Source organism: Anastrepha ludens, chromosome 2 (assembly GCF_028408465.1).
Source record: "Anastrepha ludens isolate Willacy chromosome 2, idAnaLude1.1, whole genome shotgun sequence".
Classification (NCBI taxonomy): Eukaryota; Metazoa; Arthropoda; class Insecta; order Diptera; family Tephritidae; genus Anastrepha; species Anastrepha ludens.
In genome coordinates this window covers 28474804-28501192 of record NC_071498.1, presented here as the reverse complement: position 1 = coordinate 28501192, position 26389 = coordinate 28474804, and the positions used below count along the sequence as shown (strand labels likewise).

The following is a 26389-nucleotide window of genomic DNA, read 5'->3' as shown; positions in this document are numbered from 1 at the left end:
TATAGATAATTCCTTTCAAATGTTGGTCGGCCATCCGTAAACACTAATTTTGAATGACGCGCGACTTGCTGGAGGACTTCGGTCGGACTTCCATTTGTGGAACAACATCAAGACGCATACCACAAATAGGAAGAGGGGCTCGGCCAAACACCCCAAAAAGGGTGTACGCGCCATTTATATATATATATATGGCAAGTAGCGTCGTCTTGTTGGAACCAAACGTTAGAGCGGAGATCACGGGCTTCAATTTCCAGCATCAAAAAGTCGTTTATCATGGCGCGATAGCGTTCGCCATTCACTGTTACATTGGCGCCAGCCTCATCTTTGAAGAAATATGTAATAGCAATACCAGCGATTTTTCGTGAGCTCGAGTACCTTCAGGTAAATAAAGTTTTTGTTTATTGCACCATTATCCGATACAATGATACTGGTAGCATTGCGAAACATCATGGAGGTGGTCATCAAAAGACGGCAAAGTCACGTGAAATGGTTCAAAAAGTGAAGAAGCGACTTGAGCGAAATCCCTGATAAAGTGCCAATCAAATAGCGAACTGAACTGAAAATATCTATCCGTAGCATACTAAATAGTGCATAGCCGCATAGTGAAAAATAGTCTCAAAGATCCAAAAGGCGCATGATCTCACACCAAAGTAGCAACAAGTCAGACATGAGAGAGCGAAGGAGTTGCTTCGTTTGGGCGAAAGCGGTGAGTTTCCGAACATTGACGAACGATAGAGTTTGTTTGAGCGACCGTTCATATGAGAATTTGAGTCATCGATTGGCCACCAGGAAGCAGCACTCGCCACAGGCAATGACTTGGGCCGCTGTAACCGCAGATGGGCGCTCTCCAATTGTTTTCATCGAGCCTGGCGTCAAGGTAAATGCGAAATATTATCGGGAAAGTGTTTTGAAGGTTGCTTTGAAGCCATGGACAAACATTTCGGTGGTAGACCGTGGACGTTTCAACAGGACTCGGCACCGTCTCACAAGACTCGAATGAACCAAGAATGGCTAAAAAACAACGTTACGAATTTTGTAACGTCCACATAATGGGCCTCAAATTCACCAGACACGAATCCTATGGATTATTCTCTTTGGGCCATTTTGGAGAGGAAGGTCCGAACTAAAAGGTTCACCAGTCTCGAGGCGCTGCAAAAAGCCATTGTTCGCGAGTGGATCGTCTCAAGGCCATAGTTAAGGCAAAAGTAAATTGATTCTTAAAAAATTTCGTACGATTTGTAAACGTTGTTGAGCCATAAGTCTTTCCATGATGAAATATCAATGAATACTGAAAAAAATTATGTATAGGGTTTTTCAGTAAGAGCGCTTCAACTTTTGAACTTTTTTGAATAAAACACAAACGGTTTGACTTTTTTAACTAATTTTTTTTTTTATTATCGAGTTTGAACATATACATTTAAGTATGAAATTCGATTTCTTTTGCATGACCACCGCGTGCACGTTTTACGAAGTCCAATCATTGAACCTAATTTTCGACCACTCTTTTGCATAAATCGGCCGAAATTCCAGCAATTTCGCGTTCAATATTGGCTCTGAGCTTACAAATCGTCGCCGGCTTGTTACTGTAGACCAATGACTTCACATAACCCCAAAACGGGACGGCTTGTTAAATGGGCCGTAAAATGGCCGTAATGCTCTTAAAGTAGCAGCAACAGAACGATTATTTTCATAAAAAATTTGCACGATTTGCAATCGTTGCTCAAGTGTGTAGCGTTCCATGATGAAATGTATACTAATGAAGTTTACAAATGACAAGCGAAAAGTAAAAAATATTGCGTCGTTCGCCCTCCCTATCGGAAAAAAGTTGAAGCGCACCTATTGAATAACCCTATATTTAGTTTGACAGTAGTCACGCAGTAGATCTGTCAAAAAATTCTATTGGAGAAAGTACCCCCAATCTGATCACCCTTTACTTGTGCAGCCTCCTCGCTTGGATCTGCTTTATCCAATGTCTATTTTAAACGATAAATAAAGAAAATATTTTTTTAATCTGGAACCTTCCAGAAGTGATTTCACAAAGTATCATAGTTCCAAGCTCACTAATAAAATCTTTGCTCTTGTTATATCAAACTTCTGGCCAAGCAAGTCGTATACTCCTATTTACACAAGTTGCCTTCCTTGTTAAATATTTAGAGATGTGAATTTGTGAACTTTTTTTATTAAATATTTAAACTATTATTTTTAATATGGATACAAATATGTTTATTCTTAACGAGTACAGTACGGAGTTTGACTAATACGCAGTTATTAGCGAACATTTACTAACCTACTATATCGAAAGTAATTTTTTCCATAAAATTTTTAATATAAACTAATTGCTCATAAATACCTACGGATGCATATCAATAAATTAATAATTAACAGAATAAAGAAAGTATTTACAATCATATTAGTACTATTACATTCTTACTTCTCACTTTCTTGAAGAAATATTGAAAACTGGTTTATTTCTCGAAAGAGCTGCAGCTCCAGCATTTCTCCACACCACAGGCTTACGCATGGAAGGAACTGTTGTACAAATGAATAATATGAATAGGTAAAAGTAACGCTTCATAGAAACACACACACATATCGGGCGTTTTTAGCGGAATGAGAACTAGCGATATCGAAACTATGGTTTGACAGCGGAGAATGGCCAACTGTTTTGACATTTCTGTTCAGTAAGGTTTGACAAGTCATGAATCGTTTAACGCCCAAACAACGCTTCCAAATAGTGGAAATTTACTTTAAAAAAAAAAATTTTTAAATCTGTTCGCGAAGTTCGTAGAGCGAAGTGTTGAAGAATATGCCGAAAGCTTGATTTGTCATCGTTCTCAACTTGTTGGCCTTTACCCTTCGACTACGTGAAAAGTTTTATTGAAATTTTTACTACGTGAAATTTTTTACTTTCTTGGCCTACGTGCCTTTAAAATACAACTCGTGCAAGAATTGAAGTCAAATCACCTTCGTTTGCGTCGCCTTTTTGCTAATTGGGCTCATTTATATTTATTATTCAGATTTATTGGCGGAAATATTAAAAAATTGGGCTGATCCAATGGACCACGTAACTCCTAGCCGCTGCGGACATATGTCGGATCATCCTCATTCATAGCACTACAGCTCGTTGTAAGCCTTAGCTGCCTCCACAATTCTTCTCCATGCATCTCGGTTCTTAGCCAGACTACGAAAGTTGGTCACTCCTATGCTTCTTAGATCGTCTTCAACGTCATCTAATCATCGCTTCCGCGGCTATGCTGCAGCCAGTTTATGCTACCGGTGCCAAGCCCGGATAAAAGAGGCGGATTTGAGGCAATTGGGCAAACTCATCCTCAGTAAAATCAAACCTAGTGTTTAGGAGTATAGCCACGCCACACTTCTCTCAGGGGGACATAAAAACTGGGAGCTGGTCCTCCAATTTGGGGGTTGTGCTTAGGGCTGATAACCTTAATTATCAAAAAAAACACATATCACGGAATTCACACAAAGCCTCGGATGAATATATGCCGGATATCGTATTCAAAAAATAAATGCCTTGAAATTATCTACGAGATTATAATAAAAAAAAAACATTTATTTCAACAAAATTTCTGTTTTGTATTATCACTTTAAGTTCTCAAGCTCTTAAAAAACACCCTTTATGTTTGTGTAAAGACTATGAAACCGGAGATCGAAAAAAAGCGACCGAATGTGCATGCACTTTATTAAAGTGGAAGAAGTTTTATATCAGAATGCTTAAAAATATACAGTTAAATTATTTTCCGACGAGCCCATTGTCTCAGTTGCTGCAAGGAGGTTGGAACCACTAACAGCATTATAATCTAAATTTGATGTAACCCATCGTTGTGAACCACTCGACGGCGCCCATGCACTTTTTTTATTATTGTTGTCTGGTCCCATGTTGCCCTGGTTGGAAAGAGAGTCGTTTTCGATTTCGTCCTCTTCGCACAATTGCCCATTGGCAGAGGCACGCGAAACAATGCCTGGAAGAATGACTAATGACGTTTTTTGGCAACAATTATAGATTATTATTGGATTTGCACTTACTTCGCACTGTGGCCGCATAACTTTCGCGTTGCCTTTCATGATCACGTTCCTGTTCTCGTTTAGCTTCACGTTCCAAATTCGCCGCTAGAGTGGTGGAGATAGGCATGCCGACTTCAGAATGAGTAAAGCCTCTGCCAATAGGATTCGACATAGTGACATTACTGTCGTGCTTCATATGCAGCACGGATACTCCACTGTTGCCGCTAATGACTACAGCCCCATTTTCATTGCCAGAAATTTTCTCATGGGTCACTAAGTTGGCCGAGGATACTGTGCTGTTTACGTGGTTATGTACACGATTTCGTCCCAACGGCGGTGGACTCTTTTGTCTTCTGCTCTTCGAGCGCACTATGTAGCAAGTGAGTATGAATATAACAAGGATAAACACACTGATGAATGTGCTCATCATTCCTATTGAACTGGAACTCCAAGACATTTGTGCAAGTTGAACCTCTTCCAATGTTACAGTGACAGGTACAGAGGTACTTCGTGGTGGTACACCGGAATCAGTTGCTATGGCTATTAAGTGCACCTTTGATTCGTTAAGCTTCTGAAGTTGCTCAGGACGCATATAAATGCTTCCGTTAGAGTCTATTTCAAAAGGACCAGCATGTTGTCCTCGCAGCGAAAATTCCAGTTTATCATTGCGATCGCCATCTGCAGCCTCCACTTTTCCAATTAGAATACCGTCAAATGATTCAGTTTGTGAATCGGGAGGCTGTCGAAAAAAAGAAAAAGAAATTAGGTAAATCAAAACTAGGATGAATTCAAAATGTTACAATAAAAAGAGGATAGAGATACAATAATTTAGTTCTTATTAGTGTTTAAAGTTTAAAAATATGGTTTTATTTACTAGAACGCTTAGAAATAAACTTAAGATTAACAGTAAGTTTTTAAATTCTAATTTATGTTAATTTATCTGCTTGTTAGCCCATTACGTAGTCACCTTTTGACCCTTTGAGTCCCAGGGGGTATTGAAAAAACGCTGTCGAAGAATGCCAAATAGCGCAACCGCGCTTTTTCTAACCCAGTACGAAGGGATCCAAGCTGAATAGTGCTTGTTTTAATTTTATAAACAATTTTATTTCGTAATGCATTATTGCATTATTATTGAAATTGAAGTAGTAAGTTTGTTCGTATCAGTTTTCCTGTGCCTTATATTGATGACCTCGCAATGTAAGATGAGATTGAACGTAAATCATATCGACTATTGCACAGGCTGCAAGAATGAGGAGGAAAAAGAATCCGTTAGACACCTTATCTGTTACTGTCCCGCGTGGCATGCCACCAGGTTTAGATACTTTAACTCATCGTTCTTAAATGGTACTGATGACGTTAGGGATATAAGTGTCAGCCAGATCAGTGGGTTTGCACTTAAAACAAAATGGTTTAACAAGGAGTGGCAGATAAACTGCTACTGTGGTATCACAACGGTCTAAGTGAGTTGATTTAGAGACCGACAGCCACTTCTAACTATCTACCTATATTGATGATTGTGCAAGTATGTAAAATTCACTCCATTTTGGATCGTTAGATTTCGAAAATTGGTTTCACCAAGCCAATGCAGCAGCAAATTGCATCCAGTCTTTGTGGGGTCATCGAGTTAAGTCGAATATAAGAAGATGCCTTTTGGTCTGAAAACAGTCCGAGCATTTTTAGTAGATTTATGATATTATGAATTTGGTATTGGCGGATTTCATTCATGAGCGTTTTGCTGCTATTTCTACGGATGACGTTAATCTGTTCAGTAAAACTATTCCGGAGCATTTGAATATATTGAAGCGATTAGAACTAAATAAAGTAAATGCAAATTCTGTTCTACTGAAACTGGGGGACTGGGGGGATAGATAGTCATGGGGCTCGTCCGATTGAAATACAAAAGAAAGCGATTCCTTTTGGTACATTTCACGTTGGCCTTTTCGGCCTACTTTCGTTAGTTAGTTGTTCACGAAGTATGCCAATTGCATGCCTGTAATACTACGAAGAAGTGGATAAATCGCTGGAAAAATATTATGAATTTTATTACTGTCATAGGAGATGGATTGGCCATTGTGGAGTTACTTTTATATTGGAGGAATCGGGATGCTTTTTACCGGAAAACGAACGTGTAAAAAACGTCACAGGATTACCACAGGCTAACGGTCAAGCGGAGCGCGACAAAAGAATAATAAAACCTACGTTAACGAAAACTTCCGAATCTGTTCAATATTTAGATTGGCATCAACTGCTCCGTAGAATCTAATATGTATAAAATAATCAAATCTTTTATTTGGTAGTGATCAACGAGAACTTTTTTAGCTATTATATTTTTAAACAGTTGGTTTAAACAGCTGACGCACGTTTCGTGTTTTGTTTCACTGTCAAATATCTTCAGTTTGGTCTATAATTTAACTATGAATCGTCTTACAAACGAACAACACTTGTAAATCATTGAATTTTATTGTAAAAATGCGTATTCTGTTAAGAAAGTTTAAAGTCGAAAAATTGTGTTTAACGACGAAGCTCATTTTTGGATCAATGGGTACGTAAATAAGCAGAATTGTCGATTTTGGAGTGAGGATCAGCCAGAAGAATTGCAAGAGCTACCAATGAATCCAGAGAAGGTCACAGTTTGGTGCGGTTTATGGGCTGGAGGTATCATTGGACCGCACTTCTTCAAAGATGCTGCGAATCTTAACGTAACTTTGAATCGTGATCGCTACCGTGAAATGATATCCGACTTTTTTTTGCCCAAAATGCAAGAGCTTGGCTTGGCATGTGGTTTCAGCAAGACGGTGCCACATGACAGACAGCACGCGTAACAATCGACTTGGTGAGAGGCGAGTTCGGTGAACATTTTATTTCACGTTCGGGACCTGTCAATTGGCCACCCAGATCGTGCGATATAACGCCATAAGATTTTTTTTTGTGAGGCTATGTTAAAGCTCGTGTCTATTCAGACAAGCTTGCATTTCATGCATTTTTCTGATTTTACGTGTGTTTTTTTGAAAAACTTTCCTATAGCTCTTAAAAGAACACCCTATAGAATTTGATGTGTCGACAGAGCATTTGGAAGATAAACTTTTTGTTAATAGTTGTGTTCGATAACAAAATTAGCCATCACCAGTAATAAAAGCAATCAAATATTTGCTGAAGTGCAGGCGGCATACACAGTTGCACAATTTTCATGTGGGAGCTTATAGGTTTGAAGCAGTGCAACATTTTAGGTATTAGGAGTTATGTTCGCATGTAGTGGTGATTTAACTTCTGCAGTCAGGGATCGCAACAAAGCCGCCAACAAAACGTATTATGCCCACCTTAACTTGTTCAAGTCCTGGCTCTTGCCTAAATCTACAAAGCTAACTATGCACAATACCCTTAGCCCAATAAGAATGGATGATGGTACCTATAGAATCCGGTAAAACTCTGAACTAAACGATTTTACTCAGAACGACACAGCTGTGCGTTTTGTTAAAACGAAGCTCATGAGATGCCTAGGCTAGGTTATGCTACTCGTATGCCTGCTGACTGTGCCGTGACAGGAAATTTAATGGGCGTAAAGGCCAAAGGCAGACCGAGGAACCGATTAGTAGACGCAGTGGAAAACGATCTCAAGAACTTGGAAATAAGTAACCACGAAGCAAAAGCTCAAGATAGATCGCTTTGGGGAGCTTTATGAAGGAAGCTTTGACGCACCCCGCGTTGTAATGCTGTGAAAGAAGAAGAGGTCATCAATCTAAATCAAGAGTGTGAGCGAAAATCCTCTCCCAAAGACAAGAAAAAACAAAAAAGTTAACGAACGGAATATTAACGGAATAACACTTGCACAACGCCCTAGAAGAAGACATATCGACTGAGTTTGTTCTCAAATTTTTATGTTGTCCAAAAAAAATCTCAATATGTGCTTGAGTGTATAACATTTTTTGTTGTGGAAAAGTGCTCGAAATACCAGATTCCTCTTATTTACATTATCTAAGATCTGCCGGTAGATAAATATCACTTACGCTTTTGGGCACTAAAAATTCATAATGCGTCTCACGGAATCTGGGCTCCCAGTCATTTACGTCGATCACGTTCATCGTTATATCAGCTGTAATATTTGTCAAACCATCCGTGGCCATTACTTGAAATTCATGTTTTGTCATTTTTTCATAGTCTAGAGGTTTAACCAAGATCACTTCACCTAATGACCCAACACTGAAGAACTTTGAATTTACTGGATCCAGTATTGTATACTTCAAGTGCTTTCCAGGTTTGTTTGAAGGCAATGCGAGAATGCGATTTCCTACTGCCGTGTCTTCGCGTATACGCATGAGAAACTTTTGCTGCACAAAGGATAAACTCGTCATATCACCATGGGTGCCTGCTCGCGTCAACATGACCGTTGTTAGAGCATAACGGTCTGCATTGTCTATTTGTGTTGCTTTCACCACCAGTGTAGCACCGTTGATTAGGTCCGCATAGCCGATCGGCGTTAGTAAGCTAATTATGCCCGTATGAGGATTGATTCGAAAGTATTTGGTGTCTTGTGATTGAACTATTGTGTACTGAATAGGCGCACATATGCCCTCATCTTGATCGACCGCTGCGATTTGTTCAGGCCGCAATCTTAATTCGCCAGGTCGCCCATCGCTTGGGAGCTCCCCTGTGTAGGATTCATATTGAAATTTTGGATTTTGATCGTCTGCATCGGTAATCACTACTCTCAGTGTAGTGTCGGTATACTTGGGCGGACTACCTTGATCTTGAGCTCTGAGTTTCACAGTAAAGTTTTGCATAGTTTCATAGTCTAACGATTTTTTCAGTACTAGCGTGCCTTCGAGAGGGCTTAGAAACTGGACATATCCAAAATATGGTCCCGGCAATATCTGGTATTCAACAGTAGAAAACGGACCCGGCTGATCGGCGTCTTCAGCATGTGCCCCTTGCAGTATTCTCGTCCCAGGTACAGTGACTTCAGAGAGTGTCAGCGTGTATGGTGCACCAACCCAGAGTGGAGCGTTGTCGTTGACATCGATTACACGCACATTCACGGGAATCACGAAACTCTGTGGAGAAAGATGAAAGTATTAGAATTAAATCTAAAGGATTATAATAATAAGCGCATTAAGAACTGTAAATGTAAATGTAAATGTATGTGAGTTTAAAAAACAACTATTACACAATTACTGCAAATTACTTTATCTGAAAACTTTACCGATTATGAAAGATTAAGAAAAGTCTAATTTTACGATTTATAAAACAATAGCCATGACAAGGTGAGACCAGCGATAAGCGGCCAAGAACAGCAAAATCTGGGAGTCGAAGGACTACCGGCTGAGCAATTAAAACATGGCGGCAAGGAACTGGTAAGGTGCATACATCAGCTTCAATAAAAAATATGGTCGGTTTAAAGCATGCCTGTAGATTGGAATTTAAGTGGGCTCTGTCCAAATGGATAATCCCGCAATCCGTGCCTATTAAGGCCGGCGGGCCAATTAGATGTCCTAAATTCAGTAGTTTTCGCGAAGCGTTGTAGGATGAGAAAAAAAACAATTAGCCAAGTGAAGTTTTGGGGATAGTTTAATATATATTTGAACTAAAAAAAAAAAAAATTGTACAATCTCCAACAATATATTGTAAGCCGAGTTATCAATAGATTCCCAGAGCGCCTGTATCCAACTTCTGTACAAGATACCACTTGCAATTTTCATCTGAAAACAAAAAAAAAAAGATTATTAATTTTGATGTAATTATCTTCTATGTGAACTAAAAAACATCCAAAAACTTTTTTTAAGCGACTTTTTTACCCAGTTGAAGAGTTTTTTTTCCTTGAAAAACCACTTTTTTTTTACCTTCCCCAAAAATTCGAATTTTACGTGTTTCTTTGTTCACATCGAAGATAATTACATAAAAATTAATAATATTTTTTTTTTTGTTTTCAGATGAAAATTGCAAGTTGTATCTTGTACAGAAGTTGGATACAGGCGCTCTGGGAATCTATTGATAACTCGGCTTACAATATATTGTTGGAGATTTTACAAATTTTTTTTTTTAGTTCAAATATATATTAAACTATCCCCAAAACTTCTTTTGGCTAATTGTTTTTTTTCTCATCCTACAACGCTTCGCGAAAACTACTGAATTTAGGACATCTAATTGGCCCGCCGGCCTTAATACGGAATCTTCTAAATAACGCGTAAAAGGATCTATCGAGAATACTGTGTGAAAAATTGAAGCTCACATCAACAAACTGAATGGAACGCCAAGTCTTGGAAGAGGTCCACGAAAGGAGAATCGTCACACACCATATTTTTGTCGGCTTTAAAGCCGCAATTGGCAGCCCAAAAATTATTTGCCTATACATTATTTGCCGCGATGTCTGAATTTGGTATATCCCCAAAATTAATACGGCTGTGCAAGATGACACTGATCAATACCAGCAGCCATGTCAGAATTGGGAAGGACCCCTCTCTCACCTTTTGATACAGAACGAGGTTTCAGACAAAGTGTCCCGCGTCTTTGGATTTTTTTTAAACTGATGCTGTATAAGATCGTGCGAGCCGTTGAACTTCATCGCTCAAGCAAAATTTATTATAAGAGCTGGCGTACGCCGATGATATTGACATCCCCCTTGCCAACAAGTGCTGCTTTGGACTTAGTAGGCAATTGAGTAGTAAAGTAAGGCGCCGGTTAACACGAGAAGGAAATGACTGGCGCGTTTCGATAAACTTGGGAAAAATCGTTTAAGCGGTTATCGCGCCAATCAAGAAGAAGCAGATAAATTCAAATGCTGCCACTGGAAGTGGAAGATTGTTTCCTTTTTCTCCGGTTGTTTACAACTGTGGCAGTATGTATTGTGAGGGATACCCATTTTGGCGGCTTGTTCTCCGATAGACCAAAAGCCAGTTATCACTGCCGTTAGTATCCAGGCGTCCCGTGGTTTCATGTTTATCAAAGTCGACGATTGCTTGAGGTTGTAGGTGGGCCATAACGTTCTGCTAATGTTCTATTTCGTCTGGTCTTTCCATTTACAATCCGCGATTCGGAGGTATTTTAGGGAAATTATATTCTTTACTGCACCTAATGGTGTGAATACCGATTTCGCAAGAACGTTATTGATGGCAGATCCCCCTCTTGCCAGTTCATCTGCTTTTTCGTTATCTTCAATGTTCCGATGTCCCGAGATTCAAATTAAGGTAACTTTATGGTTTTCACTCAAGGTGGTGAGGCTATTCCTACTGTGTTCCACCACTTTAGAGGTTGTTGTAGCAGAAACTCGTGTCTGCATTGCAGCTTGGCTATCCGAAAGAATAGCGATATTGCCCTTAAAAAGAAATCTGCGATTAGTAGCCTACAGGCTACCCCAATTGGCAGTACTTCCGCCTGGAAGACATTACTGGTATTAGGGAGACGCACAGATTTCTCCATTTTAAGTCTGTGAGAATATATACCAGCTCCATTTTACTGCCATCTATATACATAGACTGTAGTGTCGCAGTTTTAAGTCGACTCCGAAAAGCAGATATCTCTTTATGAGGAGCTTTTTCATGGCACACTTCCGAATCTATGCACCAACCCATTCGGTGAAGGCGGGACAATAAAGCAGCAATTTTATCACTTAAGCTACTTTGACTATTCAATCATTAGATATGAGTTTTTGATTTTGAAATCAATAGCGTTCTGAAAAACCTACAGTTCTTGTTTGGAAGGAAGAATGCATTTACTGACTTAGGTATTTCAACTTTGTATAAAGACGTTCTTTATCAAATTTGAAGAGACTTTTCATGGTGCAAGTATTTATCGGTGCTTATTAGATATGTTTGTATTTTATGTTAAAAATGCATTTGGATATTTAATGCCGGCCTTGCTATTAGAAACAATTTTTCCATCAATGATATTGCATGTATGAGCAAATATGGATTTATACATTTGTTAGTGTATTCTATACTTACAGGATCTGTAGATCGACGCCGCGTACAAATTACATTGACATATACTGAAGAGGGACCCCGCACTCCTTCTTTGTCCAATTCCACAGCCAATGACAAATCTTTAGTTCCAGTTACTATTTGTATTGGCGTATCTTTCTCGCGAAGCGACAAGTCAATATCTCCTTCGTCTATGTCGGGGTTTCCATTTATACGCAATTTTCCAATATTTGCTCCTACTTGAAGATCTTCATTTGCAAAGAAACTTTCTGCTGAACCGCCGCCTTCGAGATAACACCGTGAATCCGTTATAGCGCCTGTTATGGCTAAAATACAATTTTTTAGATAGATTTTAAATATAAATGTGCAACAAAAATACTAATAATTATTAATAGTTTTATTAATATTCGAAACTATTGTGGTAAACTTATGTACAGTCAGAGTCAAAATAAAGTGTACGCCACATATTGATAAGTGCTGACTATGTATTTATTTGATTTGTAATTTCAATTATTTTTTTTTTAAACATTATTAAGAATAACAATACCATATAAAGCATTTGTTTAAAATTTTGAAAAAATTCGGCAAATCTTCATCAAAATTCCTAATTCTTTACTCAGAATTTTTAGAAAAATTTCAATTATGCAGTTTTATAGACCATTAAATTGGTATAATAAAGTGCAAGCTTCAAGCAGATCAAAAATCACTCTGATTTTTGAGAATTTTTTCCGGAAACGGTCTTCTGCATTTTCTCCATTTAACGACTACTCCACATTTTTTTATATGGAAGAAAACACCCAACAACGCCAGCAGTGTTGGGCACAAAAAAAATCAAAGTAATAGAACATTTTCTTACTTTGGTAATGACAAATTTCCATGCTTTTTCATATTAATTAATATTTCTTTGCTCCTGTATATTTACATATAGTAATTTTTATTTAATAACAGAATTAAAAGGAAAATATCGAAAATATATACAAGGATATCCATTTGGTGGTTTCTTTTTAAAACATAGCCGTTGAGATGAAAATACTTTTCGTCAGAATAGATGATTTTTCGAGCAAAATCGTTGCCCAATATTTTCCAACTTTGTTCAAGTGTAAAGTGTTTCCTTTAGTTCTGCGGACATATGAAACGAATCTTCCGTCAAGATTATCAGCAGGAAAGCGAGGGGGGGGGGGGGGGGGGAAGTAGGGGAAAGTGAGAGAGCAAAATGACATTTCATTTTGAGGAGAAGTTGCAAGTTGTTACTGGATAAATTTTTACTTGTAAGTGAGAAAAGCAGCTGATCGCAAAGTAAAACTAAGCACGAATTAATATTTGTGAATTGGGTCAAAACTCTAAATTTAAATAGAAATGGTGGTTAAAATGGAGAATGTAAGTAAGTAAGTAAGTAAATATATTTTAGATAAAATGTATAAAGTTTATTTGAAGTCATATATTAAATAGGAATCGGCCAATGATATAGAGGTACGCACTTCTGAACCACAGCCTCCAGTCACCGTTGCTGCAGTTTCCGAAATACAAATCGAAAGTATTGAAGGTATCTTTTGAGTTTTATGCTTTACTTCTTGGTCATTAACTAATTTGGCAATAGGAAGCAAGGGAAATATGAAGACAGCTGTGATTGCCACAACAATAAAATTACTAATGGAATTCGAATTTTCTTCACCTGACAGCGATAATGAAATGGAATAAATTGACAATTGTGGACAAAATAAAATCATGGGATGCTTTTTATGCTTGCTCCTGCATAAAATGTATGTACAATCAGCTCTTTGTAAAAATTGCAAATTATTTTTGGATATTTTTCACCTTGAGAGTAAATTCGCGGAAATCAAGTTACTAGCAAGTTACTGAATAATTTTTACATGAACAGACCTACTATAAAAACATAACAAAAATAGGATTAAAAAACCACCATATGGACCACCCTTCTTCTTCTTCTCAGCGTCACAGTCCTTGGTGAACCATTGCTTCCTTCACAGCTTCTTGCCATCGATCTCGATTTACAGCCACTTCCTTCTAACATTGCATGCGCATATTCCTAAGATCAACTTCCATACCTTCTAGCCACCTTTCCCTCGAGCGTCCCTTAACTATCTCGTTGATCGCTCCCTTAGCATTCTAGCCCCATGTCCCAGCCATCTAAGTCGTTGAGACTTAATAAATCTTATTATATGATAGTTTATTTCTTAACTATGTCTTCCAGTTCGGCATTGTGCCTAATGCGATAAGTGCCATCTGCCAGTCTAAGCGGACCATAGACCTTTCGGAGCACTGTTCTTTCAAAGGACATTCGCTGTTTTGTTTCGTTAGCTTTCAGTGTCCATAGTTCACTGCCATATGTAAGCACAGGTCGTATCAGTGCTTTATACGTTCTTTATTTTTGCTCGCGCGATAATATTTTAGATCCGAACAATTTTAGATTAGCATTATATGCTTTGTTTGGGGCCCAAAAAGCTGGCCAAAAGTCGAAAAAAAAGTTTCTAGATAGAGTTTTTTTGTCTTTGGGTTGGCTACAGTAATGCCTTGAGTAGTGAAAACCGTTCATAGCAACGTCCTGTACCCTAAGTATCCTCTGTATTTTCAGTCGCAACGTGGCCTTCGTTTGAGCATCGTATTACTGTCGCTGAATAGTGAAAGTTGTACACATTTGAAAGATTTTGTAATGGAGTAAATTGAACAAAACCAAATGGAATCATCTTCGGAAGGTTAGTAAAATACGAGAAATCTTTAGTACATATCAATACCTCGACACAAAATTTTTAGCTGCAGCAATACGTAGATACATTTTTTGCAATTTTTTTTATAAAATTTGAGTTTTTAAACTTTATAGTAATACAACGCCGTCATATGCTGCTTTGAAACCTATTAAAGGTTACTCAAAAAAGTAATGGTTACTGAATAAAACAAGATTCAGCTTTCTACCACTTGCTACCTTGCGACCCCGAAAACATATAAATTTACATGCATCTTGATTATGTTCTTGATTATACGCTATTTCACGTGAGGGGGTGGCCAATAGGGGTGGAAGGGGGTGGATTTTCAAAATTTTAAGATCAAATTCGTAATCAGCGACCCCGACAACCCCCGAGTAAGAAATTTTGAATCAATTACTTAATTTTTTGAGTTTTGGCCAGCTTTTCGGGAATCGGCCACACTGTGCGCCGTAGCCGAATGGGTTGCTGCGTGACTACCATTCAGAATTCAGAGAGAGAATGTCGGTTCGAATCTCGGTGAAAGATCAAAATTAAGAGAAATTTTTTCTAATAGCGGTCGCCCCTCTGCAAGCAATGGCAAATCTCCGAGTGTATTTCTGCCATGAAAAAGCTCCTCATAAAAATATTTGCCGTTCGGAGTCGGCCTGAAACTGTAGGTCCCCCCATTTGTGGAACAACATCAAGACGCACGCCACAAATAGGAGGAGGAGCTCGGTCAAACACTAAAAAAGGGTGTACGCGCCAATTATATATATATATATGCTTTTTTGGACCACCCTATATGCCTGTATACACCTATATACACTTAATTGATGTGCTAATCCTTCGTTGGGTTATGGCTGATTCTTACTCTAATTTGTGATGTGCGTCTTGATGTTGCCCTACAAATGGTAGGACCCCAATACACTCCCACACAGAAATACGCTGAGAGATTTGTCAGTACCCTAGGGGGGAGGGGCGACCGCTATACAAAAAAAACTTTTCTCTTATTATTTACAGTGGATTTCGAACCAAAGACAACCGACTACAGCCGTCGTCAAATTATCAAATTATCTTCAGCAGGAAATTGCAGTCACCCCTTGGCTTTATACTATCTTAATTTCTCCTTCCTTGCAAATTTTCAGAGATATGTGAAAACCAAAATCTGATTATTACCGTCAATATGAAAAATACAAAAAACCAGTGGTGATCGGTAGCAAGCTGATTGGACGATACGATTCAACTGAATCTGGGGTTTTGCCAGATTTGAGGACCATTTTAATTTGAGCCACTTTCCATTGGGCAGGAAAATTTCCAGTTAATATTTTTATTTAACATTTTTTTGGGGAAAATATTCATCTTATACGATTCTTTAAATTAGTAGAACATATCCCCGAATTTACCATATACCGCATGTATTTTTTTACACAGTTTTTGCTTTTGCACGCTTCTCTAAAGAACGTACATATCTGCCATATAAAAAAAGAGTTGGGTATACCCAGCATGCGCTGCTCTGCTGTTAATGCAAAGTAATTTATTCTCACGCCTTAGGGCACACTATATTTTTTGTTTTTCTGTCATCAACACAAACAAAATGCATAACAATCGGGAGGGTGTATATATATAACGGATAGACAAACAAATACTCATTTTTAAATATTAAACGAGGAGACGTCGTTCAGTTAAGTAAAAAGTGGAAGATAACAACACCTGTAAATAGTACATACATACACATAAATATGCCTCCGATAATTTAAGCTATACAGAAGGTTTGCTTTATTGTTTTTATATTTGTACACGTACTTATATACATATATGCTCAAGTCGAGCAGCGTCGTGTACTCTGCTAGTCTTATACCAAAAAAGAAAAACAAAAACAAAATTATATTATTAATTATATAACACTCACCATCGGCGTTAAAAAACACCAAAGACATGCCAAAGAAATTAATTGTCCATTGATAAGTAATCTTCATTTTCTAATCGAACTGCGTTCAAGAAGATATTCCGTCAGCAATGAGAGTAATCATCAAACCATTAACACTAGGGTAAACTGCTTGCGCTGTCGCTGCTTATGATGAGTCCGATTAAGATAAACGATCGTTGGTCGTATAGTGTATGAATTAAACATTCTAATTTTTATGCGATAGCTATTTTTTATGAAATAGATTTATGTACGTTTGTAGGTTAAACGTAAAGTTAATTTTCAACGAAGTCACTTTGTTATTAGAACCATTTATTCATTTTTCACTTTTATATTCATTATCGTTCATGTTTGCTGCTTAAGACATTTATTAATCTGTACACTTGACTTCTTCAAATGGTACAATTTTTTTGTAAAGTTTTATATTTAATAATGTTTTGCGAAAATGAAAAAACAGAGCATGCAGATATTTTATTTATTTTGTTTTATTTCATTTCTCAACATAAAATACAAAAAAGTGTTCACTCATTTCACATACAGAGAATTCCCGCCTCAGCTTAAAGTGAGTGACTGTATGTACATATGTACATATATTCCCTATGTACTTACAAATATATAATTTATATATATACATACATACATATGTACACATGCAGATACACATCATTGTAATACAAATCGCTTTTACACAGCTTGCGTTTGTTTAATTAAACTAAAAAAAAAAAAAACAAATCAGTTGCATATAAATGTTTGTTTTATTTTTGAGGGCACAGATTACAACAAAATTTCTTAAATTAATTTTCATACATTTTCTTTTTTCTATACACACAAATACGTATGTATGTATGCAAGTATAAACTAAACATAGCTGAGAGTTTTATAAAACCCTTTAATCTACAAAACAATAAAGTACACATTTTTTTTTGTTAGAAAACAATTAAGCTTTTGTCAAAATTTCGTTAGCTCCAACACAGCTTAGCATTTGGCTATACACGCACAATAATTCCGCAAAAAATATTTGATTTTATTTATTTCAGTTAAGCAATTCTCCTTAAATTTGTAGCTCCTTCGTCTTCGTTAACTATACATACGAGTATGCATATGTATGTATGTTTATGTATGTGTTTATGCATGCCCGTACGTATAATTGAAACTATGTTTACACGTAAACGTTGTCGTGACGAAAGCCAAAGGGTGGCTTGACCGGAAGTCAGTAGCATTCAAAAGAGTCATTCACCTGGAACATTTTTAACATTTAGTGAAGGCTCGAAAATACTGACCAAACAGCTACCAAGAGTAATACCGCTTTATGATTTTTGAATTACGTGTCGTTGTCCGCGCTGCTTTTGGTAATAAAAACAACTGCGATTTGCACATAACAATTAATGGTTTAAAAACTGTGTTTACACTTTTCTTAGCCACAATAACACAATGAGCACTGCGTACATATGTGCGTATGTATTTACATATTGCACATGTATGTACATTCAAAAATTATTTTAATCAAAATATAAAAATTCGATTGTAATATAGTTTGATAAACTACTGGAAGAAACAAAAGTCCGCAAGACCGTCAAGACCGTACTTTCTAAACCGTTGCTACATCGTTGCTACACCGTTGCTCAGAAAAGACATACTGAACTTTAATATTGCAACTAAACAAGGGATACCCTCTTGCTGCGAAATAACTTGCCGGTTACGCCTCAACGCGTCAATTTGTATGCCAGTAGAGAATGTTTAGCTTAAAAAGTACACTATGAATATTTGTTGAGGTTTGTTACAAACTCATGCTCGCTGCAAATTAGATGCAGAGTGAAGCTATTAGGGGATGTATTTAAAAACAAACAAAGATTGGAATACAATTCTAGGAAATTAGGCGAGTTATACGTACATATAAGTATTTAATGTATTCCTTCATTTTCTCAATATAATTTAATTGACAGTCACATTACGACGCTACAAAGTGGTAGAAACTCTTAACTTGTAGAATTGTACAGTGTACAGGCCCACATAATAAATTGGAGAAGAAGCTCCACCGGCTCTAACAGGTCGTTAGTAGTAAAAAGTTCGGCTCATAGAATACTGCAATTATTTCTTGAATTGGGTGATGTGTCAATTCACACATCAATCCGAAATGTATTAACTATTAATTAAAAGTATTTGTGGGATTTCATTTCGAAGCTCTAATATTAATTTTATCGGTAATACACCTTGGGTACTATACCTTCCTGAACGCATCTTTTTTAATTTTTTGTTTGTGATTTGATTTTGATGGTTGAGCGCAGCTTTGTCTTCAAGGCGATGTCCTAGAGTAAGACAGGAAATGATGCTTAAATGCATGGTGAAAAGATTTTTAGAGGTGTGCTCTTACTCCACTTGAACGTTATTCGGCTCTAAGCGAATTTGACAGAATTAGTTGACGAGCTGTCGTCACTTGGGATGTGAATGAAAAATGTTTTAGTTTGAGATATTGATTTTATTCAAAATTATTTTATAGTTATAATTAATAATTATTAACAGTTAGACTCTGACCACTATGAGCGCACAAGAGAGAGTCCCGTTGCCCCTTTTGGCTGCGAGTTACAAGCCTACTTGGCGAGAGTGGTGAGTAGCGTGGTGAGTACCCATCTATAAGCCAAGTATGCTCATCAAGTTCATATATGATAGTAGCATTAAGCTAAGTACTACACATTGATCAAGTACATTTCTCATCTCCTCCCTTTATAATAATATACAAAGGTCAAAATAAAGATTTTCATCACTCAAAATAATTTCTTTTATGTTTTTCAAAAACAAAATTGGATGAAAATTTTTCCTTTTCAAATTTAATGCAATTTTTTATATCTTATATCTTATATTTTAATACTTTCTGTTTTTTAATCCTGCCTAAGGGGCTTAATGGCTGCTTGCGTTTTTTTCTTATACAAACATTTGTACATCTAAGTATCCTTCTTTTTGAAGCCATTCTGCAAAATTTAAAAAATTATCGACTAAACTTAAATTTAATTATAAAATTTGTGTTTCAATCGTCACCCGACATGACCGCGTTTATGTATTTGTAGCTTAAATGACTTCATGCCTTTTACTTAGTCATAATTTATTTCACTCACAATTTCAAGTAATAGTAATTTAGTAATTTTTTAGCTTCTGAATAAAATTTATTTTAATTTCTAAGCTTCGATATTTTCCACTTTTTTTTCATATTCAAATTTTTTTTTTCTGTACCCAGCACTTCGAAATCTTTCGCAAATGACATGACCAATACGCTGATTTTGAGCTGAATTTGCTTAGTAGCGAAGCGCTCAAATGGCACTATACTGTGCTTAAGGATACATGCAAGGTTGCAGCTTTACATTTGTACTTATGTATCATACATCCTAAAAATCATGCAAGATCAAATTTCCTAGTGGGTAAGTATATTTCTACTTACTTACTTATGTACTTAACTTCACGTAGTATATGTATGAATGTGTATATGCATACTTAGTTATAAATTTGTTCGTCACCGAAGGGGAACATTTTTCCAAGTGGGCCTTATTCTTATGTGTGTGAGCTATGATTTTTGGGAAAGACTATCTAAGCAAACTAAAGACTCGCCACCAGCAAAGTTTTCCTCCGAGTTGCATTAGCTGTTACCGTAGGCTGCATGTACATGTATGTGTGCATGTATGTATGTATGTTTGTATGTACATACGTGATTTAGAAATGTTTCCACATCACTCCTCAAGCGTTTCAAATGTTTCTGTATATTTCTTTCGTCTGTGTAGTTGTTGTTGGCAAATAAGTAAAAATGTACGTTAGTTGGTAAGTGTGTTGAAACGGCGCACGCGCGAATGTTTACCTCAATGAATTTATGATGATTTGCATTGCTTTACTTGCAAGTGTATATGCGTATGTGTGTGTGTGTGTGTATGTAAGTATATTCCATAAGTGAAAACTCCGAACTAGTAAAAAATTTCTAGTTCACGATTTTGATAGTGCGCAGACACACACACATACATATATACGTACTTGTGTGTGGAATCAAAAATAATAATCAAATTCTATTTAAACCAATTTTTTGCTCAAATGCAATCATTCACATTTTTAGAAGTTCATTTTTAATTTGCAAACCTACAATAGAGTTCGATTTCAAATAGAAATTCGTTAAAAGTTTTTTTACCTTATTTTAATATTTTTATGAAAAATTGTCTTAAAATGGGAAATTTCTTTAAATAGCTGGTGAAAGAGGAGTTAAAGAAACACATATATATACATATGTATATATGTACAGTCTAATCTTGGTAATTCGGACACTTGATAATTCGGACAGCGCGGTAATCCGGACACCAAAACGTTTTCTATTGAAGTCTCTGTAATCCGGACACCACGTATTCATGTACCTCTAAAATTCGGACACTTCTTTATTTTCCAGTGAATATGCTGAAATAAAAAGGAATTCCGTTATTTTTTATTTTATTTTATAAAGGGGACTCCCCTGCTAACTACTTTGCGTGAATAGTGCGTTTAAGTGCTCGTCAGGCTCCTAGTTCATATTCATAAGCATATTTGCGTAACGTGTAGTTCAGTAGCTAATTTCAAACATTAACTCCATAATTTCTTTAACTGTGGACTGTATAAATTTAACTATGGCACCAGCAGCTAAGAAAAAACATACGTTTTTAACGATAGACCAGAAAAAAGAAGTTCTTAAGAAACTAAGTGAAGGACAGTCAATTCGACAGCTAGCTGTGCAATACAATGTAGGTAAATCTACAATTTCGGACATAAAATCAAGTGGATTAAAGATTGATAGGTAAGAAACGAAAACATTTTTTAAGAAGAGTTTACACTCCTTTGATTATATTTTGCAGTTACATTGCTAGAACAGAATGTGGCCTTGGAAAGCATAAAACTATGCGACCTGCGGAGTTTGAAAAGATGGAAGACCACTTGTATAAATGGTTTGTAAACGCAAGACGAAACAATGCACCGATTTCCTCGGAAATCATCAAAGAAAAGGCCAAACAATTCTGTTCCCAAATTTACGGACAAAGTGTGGAATTTGTGGCTGGTAATGGTTGGTTTAGTAATTTTCGCTCCCGATATGGAATTAAATTCTTAAAAATATCTGGCGAAAAACTTTCCAATGATTCTACTGCTGTGCAACCCTTTATTGAAAAATTGCGAAAGAAAATTGCAGGAATGGGCATTACGTATGATCAGGTTTATAATGCAGATGAGATTGCTTTGTTTTGGAGAAAACTTGCAGAAAAAAACCTTGCATTGCATAATGAAAAATCCGCACCCGGGCGCAAAATTGGAAAAGAAAGAGTAACACTTCTAGTTTGCTGTAATGCAACCGGAGAACATAAACTTCCATTATTCATGATAGGGAAAGCCAAAAACCCCAGAGCGTTTAAAAAAGTAAACTTTCCGCTTGGGTACTCCCATACCAAAAATGCTTGGATGACAGAGCAAATCTTTAAAAATTGGTTTGAAAACTCATTCGTTAAAGAAGTAAAGCGTTACTTAAAGGAAAAGAATTTACCAGCCAAAGCCATTTTACTGCTAGACAATGCAACTTGTCATCCCCAATCACTGTCGGATGCCGATAAGGACATATATGTTATGTTTTTGCCACCAAACTGCACGGCTCTTATACAGCCAATGGACCAAAATGCTATCCGAATTTTAAAGACAAACTATCGGAAGAGTTTTTTGTCTCTACTTTTGTCCAGCCCAACGAGCAATCTCCCGGAATCTTTAAAAAACTTTACATTAAAAGATGTGGCTTTTTTATCGTCTAATGCTTGGAAAAATGTGGGTGAACGCGTGCTCAGAAAATGTTTTAACAAAATTCTTTATGACGAAGAATGGGACTCAGATGATGATTTGCCTCTTGCGATGCTACGGCCCAGCAGCTCAACTAAAATAATTGATCTTCTTGTTGAAATATCCCCTGATGTATATAATGATAACGAGATTACTGAGTGGTTGAATGACGACACTGATTTCGATATCAACGAGATTGAGGAAGAAGATAACGAGAACAGCCGTCTTGACGAAAATGAAAGTCAAGATCGTAAAATTTCGCACTCTCAAGCTATTGTCGCGTTTGATAGTTGTATTAAATATGCAGAGGAACAGGAATTTTCATCCGGAGACATTTTAAAACTTGTGAGTCTCAGAGATATTGCCTTCAGAAAGAGAAATGAAACAAAATTGCGGCAAACGAATATATTGAATTATTTTACGGCCGAATAAAAACTAATATATGTACATATAACTCATTGAATATTAATCAATTTAAGATTAAATAAAAGTTTATTTCATTTAATTACTGATCTACTGATTTCTATTAAATTTTTTACCCACTCGATAATCCGGAAAATTCGATATTTCGGACAACCTCTGGTATTTAATTGTCCGAATTATCGAGATTATACTGTATATAGTTTTGGTAAAATATACTATAGTCATTTATGCATGTACATACATACATATGCATATATTTACATACTTATGTATTATAATGAATCTGAAGGCAGCGAAAGCTCTACAGGAGGTGGAACAAATTCTCAAAGAGTGCTTGCCTATTAAAAATTTGCCTCATACATGTGCGCTTATATAGGCAAAGCGCGGGGGAATTGTGCTTTATTAAGAGCAAGAAACATTTGACATTACTCGTAGAAATCACAACATTTGACCAAAACATGGCACAGATTTGAGAATGATAGACAAAAATATTGCGCCATCCTAGTCGGCCCGTCAGCACAGAAAATAAACAAATGAAAAGAAGAGTAAGAATAAGGTAAAGAAGAGTACGAGTTAGCGAAAGCCATAACCATACATACATACATATGTTTGAATGTAATACTTCTACATACATATATTGTCAGCATCAACAAGTGCAGTCAGCAAACATTACAGCACAAATATACAAGCTGGCGCAAAATTAATCACGTCAATCATATTTAACAATAGTGAACTGAACAGCTGCAGTATACAAGCAGACAAGCAATGGAGCGCGTAAAGGTCAGAATAAAGATTTTTATCAATCAAAATCAGTTTTTTATTTAGTAAAAATTTTATTTAAAAAAATGGGATGATTAATTTTGCGCCACCTGGTATAAAAAAAAAAGAAAAGAAAAACTGAGTATGTCGGATGTCTAAAATGACACGAGTGAATTATCGCGTGAATGTATTGATCACATATATGTACTTATACATATTCACAGACACTAATGCATGTAAAACCTGTGCATGCGCAAAAGCTAGGGCTAGCTTAGGTTTTTGTGGCTGGCCGTTTCGAACAGCCAACTCACTTAGAGGAACTCACTTAGAGGGATAGGGATAGTCAGTAATTTTTTGTTGCTAGTCAATTGCTTTAATTTACAAAAATAAAAACAGCATTAATACATCATATGAGCCGTTTTCTTTGAAAGTGGTGTAAGTCCATTTTATATTATATGGAGATATTTAAGGGTTCGCATTTGAATGGTTTGAAAAATATTGGAATATGTTAAAGCACTGATTTTATGTTTTTTAAATATAAAATTGATTTAAATTTATAATGTAATCATTTTTTAAGTGTAATTAACAAAAATGTATACTTTTAATGACTTCAGAAGGACTTACACCTCTTTCAAAGGCAGCAAAAAGTAAAAAGTGAGTTGTTTTCTTTGAAAGTGGTATAAGTCCATTTTGACAAAAAATTAATATAGTTAATGATAAAACAATGAAAATTTTAACAGATTTTTTTGGAAAAAGTTTATAAATATAAAGTTGATAGTAAATTGTATTAATTTTTATTATTAACTAATTTTTTGTCAAAATGGACTTACACCACTTCCAAAGAAAACGGCTCATATTTCGACTTGACTTTAGCAAAATTTCAAAAAAAAAAATTAATAATTGTAAAAGTTATAGCTGTTTGTGTGGAGCCCGTTACTCCAGAAGTCCCTTGCGGTGATCATCAGATCATCAGATGAGATTCATCTAATTAGAATCAATCGGACAAGAGAAATTAGTTTTATTAATAGATAATCTTAAGCTTGATCGAAGCTATTTTTTAAAAATTATCAATATGGCGGCCTCAGGAAATAATTTTCAGATTTTCGAGAAAAAAACCGGCAATTAATTGTTTAAAAAAAATCGAAATTTTGAAAAAAAGTCCTTCGTTCAGGCACGAGTTTTTTACGTTTTTCAAATGTAGTATACATTTTACTGAAATCTACCAAACGGGTTTTAAGTTGCATTGATCACCAGTTCAAAAAACATTGTTTCGCATTTAAAGTTTTGCTATCGATTTATGCAGAGTTATACGAATTATTAAACTTACTTACACTGTGTTTTCTATTCCTGGGCCATATAATAGTTCTTCAGCCATCATAGCAGCTTCCAAAATATGGATTTGCTGTTGCCTACGTAGCATTCTACCTTCTCGAGTGTTATCGTTAGCGCGCTTATCTGCTACTTTCATACGTGCAGCATCTGCAGCTGCTGCTGGGCACTTGCTCTCGAATGCTACGGAGCGCCCGAGCGCCCTTTGTTAATTGTTGAATAACTCGAAAAGTATTTAGCGGATTCACTTCAAATTTTCGCACAATATTCTTAAGATATTATACTTTAAGAAAATGCAAAAAAGGAATTCTGACTACCCCTAATCCCTTAGTCCATGAAGGTCCATTGTGGTGCCACTGTGCAACCACGGTATCCTTACTGTTTATTTAACCATTTAGACTCTCTTATGAAGCGTAGGATAGGTTTTATTCCAACACCGGATAATTCCGTAAGAGAGTCAAAATGGTATTTTCCTAACAACTTGGCTCTACTCCTGGCTAAAGCTGGACAATTACAGACGAAGTGTTCTACTGTTTCTTTCTCGTCTCTACAACTTCTGCAGTATTCATGAGAAAATACTCATAGCATTAGAAGAGTGACTACTTAACAGCCAATGACTGGTGACGCAAGCCCTGACCTTCGAGTTGTCCTCCCTTGAGAGGTTGAGCAATTCTTCTGACCTTTTGTTGTTGTTGTTGTAGCAGTATACTTCACCCTGCCAGTGGTGTGTAGATTACTGCTCATCTTCGTTTAGCTCATCTAACGGTGGGTCCAATAAACTTGCCGTTTCGACTGGTTGGGTTAAGAGGGAGAGGGATGTAAGATAAGTGGGTTTGATAGGCAAAGGTGGTTAGTGTCGTGTAGGGTGCCTTCACATGCTGGATGTATGTTTAGTATGTCGGGGTAAATTCTGGATAAGTAGGAGTATAACCTGCTACAGTAACCAGAACGTAATTATGCCAAGGCTTCTGAGCTTTTGTTATCTATTATTTGTGGCCAAATTAGCCTGGTTGTAACACAAATATTCTATTCTCTCTGTGACCTATTGACCTTTTGAAGAATATTATTTTTTAATCCTTAATTTGCATGTTTTCAAGCAGTGAAAGATTAGTAACTTTCTGGCTAGCTCATCGACTTTGCAATTTCCTTCAATATCTCTATGTCCCGCCATCCATATAAGGCTGACCTTGACGACGGTGCTAATATCATTTAGAGCTGTCGGGCATTCCTGAGCAACCTTTGACGTAGTAGTCAATCTCATAATGAAGCAATATGAACCGTTTACATATAAGATTTTAGTGTTGAGAATGCAATTGAAGTACATGGTGGTAGTTTTCTCCACTAGAAGTCGTAAAACCATTATTCTGAGGTAGATGTCACACAATGTGGATACGTGCAAAAATTCACATGTGTTCCAATTTTCTACACCAGATGTCGCATTGTGATATGGTAACAAAGGCCACAATTTGGTGCGAGACTTGGCTGAGATTGTTTCACAAAGGTAA

At 36.6% G+C, this 26389-nt stretch overlaps 2 protein-coding genes across 3 annotated transcripts; one reads left to right on the top strand and one right to left on the bottom strand.

The window, feature by feature from the left end:
* Positions 1-2179: 2179 nt before the first annotated feature.
* On the bottom strand, positions 2180-18163 carry LOC128867186 (protocadherin beta-11). Of its 2 annotated transcripts, none has more exons than XM_054108283.1 (6): positions 17840-18163; positions 16545-16949; positions 11958-12259; positions 8028-9071; positions 4045-4762; positions 2180-3992 (listed from the first exon to the last, which is right to left on the bottom strand). In XM_054108283.1, the coding sequence occupies exons 2-6, from the start codon at positions 16609-16611 to the stop codon at positions 3733-3735; spliced, it is 2391 nt and encodes a 796-aa protein (XP_053964258.1). In that variant the 5' UTR covers positions 16612-16949; positions 17840-18163; the 3' UTR covers positions 2180-3732. The 2 variants fall into 2 exon arrangements, with proteins under 2 accessions (XP_053964258.1, XP_053964268.1); XM_054108293.1 differs by having other exon boundaries at positions 2180-3980.
* A 2674-nt stretch (positions 18164-20837) lies between these two features.
* Positions 20838-22878, top strand: LOC128856974 (jerky protein homolog-like). The gene is made up of 2 exons (XM_054092454.1): positions 20838-21354; positions 21413-22878. The coding sequence occupies exons 1-2, from the start codon at positions 21188-21190 to the stop codon at positions 22803-22805; spliced, it is 1560 nt and encodes a 519-aa protein (XP_053948429.1). The 5' UTR covers positions 20838-21187; the 3' UTR covers positions 22806-22878.
* The last annotated feature ends 3511 nt before the right edge of the window (positions 22879-26389 follow it).